The sequence below is a fragment of the Propithecus coquereli genome, unplaced genomic scaffold (genome assembly GCF_000956105.1).
Source record: "Propithecus coquereli isolate 6110/MARCELLA unplaced genomic scaffold, Pcoq_1.0 Scaffold221, whole genome shotgun sequence".
Taxonomy (NCBI): Eukaryota; Metazoa; Chordata; class Mammalia; order Primates; family Indriidae; genus Propithecus; species Propithecus coquereli.
In genome coordinates, this window is record NW_012147301.1 from 2,122,278 (window position 1) to 2,128,229 (window position 5,952).

General features: G+C 33.9%; 1 protein-coding gene across 1 annotated transcript in view; it reads left to right on the forward strand.

Moving 5' to 3' along the window:
• Window positions 1-5,952, forward strand: part of DPP8 (dipeptidyl-peptidase 8) — a 59,300-nt gene that overhangs the window by 33,868 nt on the left and 19,480 nt on the right. The window contains exons 5-9 of the mRNA XM_012644821.1: window positions 560-688; window positions 1,253-1,314; window positions 2,995-3,095; window positions 3,942-4,119; window positions 4,987-5,146. Of these exons, the coding sequence (XP_012500275.1) occupies window positions 560-688; window positions 1,253-1,314; window positions 2,995-3,095; window positions 3,942-4,119; window positions 4,987-5,146 (630 nt within the window). The remainder of the gene's footprint in view (window positions 1-559; window positions 689-1,252; window positions 1,315-2,994; window positions 3,096-3,941; window positions 4,120-4,986; window positions 5,147-5,952) is intronic.

Consider the following 5,952-nt stretch of genomic DNA (forward strand, 5'->3'; position numbering starts at 1 on the left):
GCACCGTGGCTCACGCCTGTAATCCCAGCACTTTAGGAGGCTAAAGCAATAAGATGGCTTGAGGCCAGAAGTTTGAGACAAATTTGAGTAACATGGTGAGACCCCCATCTCTACAAATAAATAAAAAAATTAGCTGAGCATGGTAGCACACATTTGTAGTCCTAGCTACGTGGGAGGCTAAAGCAGGAGGATCACTTGAGCCCACAAGTTTGGGGTTACAGTAAGCTGTGATTGAGCCACTGCACTCCAGCCTGGGTGATAGGGCAAGACTCTGTCTCAGATAAATACATAAATAAACAGTAAGTAACTAAGTAAATATATATATGTGTGTATGTATGTATTTCCTCCAAAAGGAATAACCTTTAACCAGTAAGAGTGGCTTAGCAGTAACTTACCTTGCTACTGCAAAGACTACTGATATTTTCATACATAAAAGGCAGCATAGTTTATACATAAATTATTTTTCACTATGAGAAATCTAATACTAGAGGAAATGGTCAGTTACGATTACTCTGTGGGATAATTCTTCTACATTTTCAATGTTTAAATTCTTTTTAAGCTCCCAGTGGCAGTAAAATTCTTAGAATTCTATATGAAGAAAATGATGAATCTGAGGTGGAAATTATTCATGTTACATCCCCTATGTTGGAAACAAGGAGGGCAGATTCATTCCGTTATCCTAAAACAGGTACTGTACTCCACTGGCATTTATATTCATTCATTTCCTCCTTCCAAATAAGAGTCTTTGGGCTGTCATCCAAAGATAAAGACAACATTGGTCATTTACAGCCTGAGTAAGGATAGTTTGTTCATAAAGTGTCACTGAAACAGATTTTTAATTACAGGCTGATCCTTTTTAATTATTTTCAAAAGTGGGGATGTCCGTGAAAGTAGTTACTTCAAGAAATGAATAAGGTGTCTTTTCTAGCAAGTAAAGATTTTTAAGTGATTTTATTCATAATAAATTAGTAATTTTTCTTTCATTTTGCTGTTTATAGTATTTTAATTGTAAAAATGTACAAAATTTCACTTCCTTATTTCATATTGACTCTTCATGTTTTTCAGCCTCTTATTTTTTGATACCTTTATTAAAAAGTGTGAATTTGAGATGGGGCTCTGAGATTCAAGTGCAGTAAGCCCTTAACTATGTACAATATTGCTGCCTTAACTAAAGTAAAGAGGACTGATCTGGCAAAATTAGTTTGAGTAATTTTGGATATGCATTACTATTCCTTTATGTTTCGTTCTAAAGGCACAGCAAATCCTAAAGTCACTTTTAAGATGTCAGAAATAATCATTGACGCCGAAGGAAGGGTAAGTATAAAATGTTGAGTTGACTTTCTGTGTCTTTTGACTAGTCTAGTAAGTCTAGTGGGGGTCTTTGATATGCTCTTTTATTTTTGGGCTTGTTGAACTTGCTGAGTTATCTGTAGATCATAATTTTAGGTTGACCTAATTTTCTGCTTGCAAAATTTCCTGCTGGTTCTCAAGATAGGAGTATGAGATATGTGCATATTTATGACTCCTTTCCAATAGGTTTTCCTAAAAAAAAAGAAAAAGGTGGTTATTGAACTGGTGAGTTAGTTACCTTCTGTGTTGGGTAGGTGTCTATGGTGGATTAAATATCCCACAATTATTTTGTACTGCTATTTTCCATTTGGACAACCAAATGCACACAAGATTAATTAAAAAGCAGTCTTCTCTGCTAGACTTTTTTAAAACAGCTTTACTGAGACATAATTTACATACAATTCACTCATTTAAAGTTTAAAATTCAGTGGCTTTTAGTATATTCACAGAGTTGTACAACCACACCACAGTCAATTTTAGAACCATTGTCATCACCTCAAAAGAAAAAAACCCATAACGCTTAGCCATCATCTTCCCATCTCCTCATACCCCCATCCCTATGCACCACTAATCTACTTTCTGTCTCTATAGATTTGCCTATTCTGGACATTTCATATAAGTGGAATCATACAATATATAGTCTGGCCTCTTTCACTTAGATGAATGTTTTCAAAGTCCATCTGTGTTGCACCATGTATTAGTACTTCATTTATTTTTATTGCCAAATAATTATATAGATATGCTACATTTTATTTATCCACTTATCAGCTGATGGACATTTGGGTTGCTTCTACTTTTTGGCTATTATGAATAATGCTGCCATGAATATGTGTGTACAAGCTTCTGTGTGGACTTACATTTTCATTTCTCTGGAGGGTATACCTAGGAGTATGGGTCGCATGATAACCTCTGTTTTTAACCTTTTGTGGAACTGCCAGATTGTTTTCCAAAGTGGCTGCGCTATTTTATATTCCCACCAGCAGCTTATGAGGTCTCTAATCTTTCTACATTATCACCAACACTTGTTATTGTCCATCTTATTTATTATAGCCATCCTAGTAAGTTTGATGTGCTATCTCATTGTGGTTTTGATTTTTATTTCCCTGATGGCTAATGATGTTGAGCGTCTTTTCCTGTGTTTATTAGCCATTTGTGTATCTTCTTTGGAAGACTGTCTATTCAGATCCTTTGTGCATTTTAAACATTTCATTTTTTTAATTGTGTCTGCTAGATTTTTAAAGGAAAAAAGTTTGCTTACCCAGGGCTATTCCATTAATATATTGCATAAATATATTTTAGGCTAAAATACAGGGAACTAGGGACTGTTTTTCTTAGATACTAGAGTTTAAAATAATTAAAACTTGATTTTTACCAGTTATTATTAAGGTTTCTATTAGTATAAACTCATAGGAAAAGACTTTTAGACTGTGTTAATTCTTGTGGTTAGAACTTTTTTAGGCATTAAAAACGCCAGTAAAAGTAACCCACAACTTACTGCTGGTTTTGCTGTATCCTTTGTGCCTTCTTAAATACCTAAGTCTGAAAGAGTATTCAGCGGTTACAAATAATGATTTAAGTAGGCTAGTGAGGTAATTATTTATCTAAATTTTCTATAACTAGATTCCTTTTTTTCTTTTTTAATAGATTATGGATGTTGTAGATAAGGAACTAATTCAACCTTTTGAGGTTCTATTTGAAGGAGTTGAATATATTGCCAGAGCTGGATGGACTCCAGAGGGAAAATAGTGCGTATGTTAAATCGTCACTTCTTTACAGCTAATTTAAGATCAAGGGCTTTAGAAATATCTTAGGCTATCAGGTTTGCCTTACAGTTGGAGCTACCTTCACAGGTAAATTGCAGAATAGTCATTTTCTACGTAAGAGATTTTTCTAGAACTAAGTGGACTTGTAATTTCATAAGCACAGGTGCCTTGCATTTTATTTCTTACTCAGCCAGGTTATGTGGTTCACAGTGTTATTTGTGATTAAATTGTATGACTTTAAGGCTCACAAAAAATTTGTGTTTTTTTTTATTGTATAAGTTAAGCAGAAATGTTCGTAGAGGCTTATATGAGGATGATTAAAAATACTTTCTGTTATCTAACGTAGACAACAGGAGTTTCAACAAGAATGGCATTTGTTGATACTAAAGGAAGAAAACACTTTCAAAGACCAAATATGGTTTTGGAAATTTAAAGAAAACTACTTTTTAAAAACTCTATTCAAGCTTAACTTCTAAAAATAAGTATGGAAGGCCAGGCACAGTGGCTCTTGCCTGTAATCCTAGCATTCTGGGAGGCTGAGGCAGGAGGATTGCTCGAGGACAGGGCTTTGAGGTTGCAGTGAGCTATGATCACGCCACTGTACTCTAGCCGGGGCAACAGGGCAAGACTGTCTCCAAAAAAATTTTTTTAAATAAAAAAAAAAAAAGGAATATTTTTAATTAGCTATTTGTAAGTGATAACATATACTAAAGCAGTTCTTTCATTGTGATTATAGAAATAATTGATAGGTGCCACAAGAGAGAATAGAGGATCATTCATTCTCTGAGAGCTTGCTTTATTTCTGGTGCTTCTCTTTTATTTGTATAGTGCTTGGTCCATCCTACTAGATCGCTCCCAAACTCGCCTACAGATAGTGTTGATTTCACCTGAATTATTTATCCCAGTAGAAGATGATGCCATGGAAAGGCAAAGACTTACTGAATCAGTGCCTGACTCAGTGACACCACTGATTATCTACGAAGAAACAACAGACATCTGGATAAATGTATGCATTTTTTCCTGTATTTGATTAAATGTTTTCTCAGAATGCTAAACCAAATGGACTTTGATAGCACATTATCAAAATGCATTTTTTTAAGTTCAAAGGAACCATGAATATTATTTCCTTAATGTGAACATTTCAAGTTGGAGTGATGATTCCAGAATGGAATGGTTTGTAGATAGAAAGTAGATGCCATTGAAATGACATCTCCTTGGCTGCAGATTTGTTCCTGGACATATCAGGTATCAAATACACAGCCTCATCAGTGCCTGTGAGAGGGTGTCAAGAATCCAGTCTAGAAAAGATTTTCTTTTTTAAGTTGGCAAACTATACCAAAATATATCAGTTTTTAATCGAATTTTGCATTTTCCAGTTTAGCAGAGAAACTTAAACAAGATACAAAATAAATAAAGCCAGCTCACTTCCTAACTGAATATAGGCTTCATATGATTCACCTACAACAGATGGACATCTGTTTTCCCTTCAACTGTTAGAAAATTTCTCTTTGGAAAACAAAAGTAAAAAATTTTTTTCCTCATCGTTTTTGTAATAAGATTTATATCATTGAACAAACATGCCATGTTTCAAGGATTACAGAGATGTTGAATGAGAAAAAGCTTTTGGTCGTATTTTTCTTTTTTCCTCCATTTGGAAACATTTATTTCTTAATGGATGAAGTCTTTGACTAAGGTAAAATAAATATGAAAGGCCCAGGCAAAATTTATTACTATAAATATACCATACACATAGCACTGACATTTATATTTGAAAGTATGTTTGTCATGTAATTCGTCTTTCTTTAATTTAATTGAATTGTTTGTGTAGTATTTTCATTAATGCATATAGTAAATTAAATTATTCATTTTACAGATCCATGACATCTTTCATGTTTTTCCCCAAAGTCAGGAAGATGAAATTGAGTTTATTTTTGCCTCTGAATGCAAAACAGGTTTCCGTCACTTATACAAAATCACATCCATTTTAAAGGAGAGCAAATATAAACGATCCAGTGGTGGGCTGCCTGCTCCAAGTAAGAAATCCTTTTTTATCTAAAAAAGAAAAAAAACCTTTGAAGACAGAAAGTGGGAGGGATAGGGGAATCTAGTGTCTCTTTTATGTGCTTTATAAGCATCAGTACTTAAGTTTAATATATAAGCTAAACTAAAATATAAATAAATACATGCATATGTAAAAACATAGGGCAAAGTTCTTAATGGATATATGCATATTATAAACCATTAATAGTGAATAATTTCTGGGTAGTGGGATTACTTCTTTTTACTTTCTACTTTTACCTTCACTGCAATTTTTAATTTATTTGAAGTGAGCTCACATTATTTTTATATTTTAAAAAAACTGTTTTTAAAGGCCTGGCACAGTGGCTTACACCTATAATCCCAACACTTTTTGGGAGGCCAAGGCAGGAGGATTACTTCAGGCCATGAGTTTGAGACCAGCCTGGGAAAAATAGTGAGACCCTGTCTCTACAAAAAATTTTAAAATTAGCCAGACATGGTGTCATATGCCTGTAGTCCCAGCTCCTTGGGAGGCTGAGATAGGAGGATCGCTTGAACCCAGGAGTTAGAGGTTACAATGAGCTATGATCAGGCCACTGCACTCCAAAATGTAGTATATACGTACAATGAAATATTATTCAACCTTAAAAATATTTCTCAGAATGCTTATCTGTTCATCTGTCAATGGATACTGGGATTACTTTCACTTTTTGGCTGTTTGCCTAGGTGACAGAGTGAGACCTTATCTCTAAAAAAAAACAAAAAACAACTATTCTTAAAATATTATACAATTATTAGACATTTTTACATATTAGATATT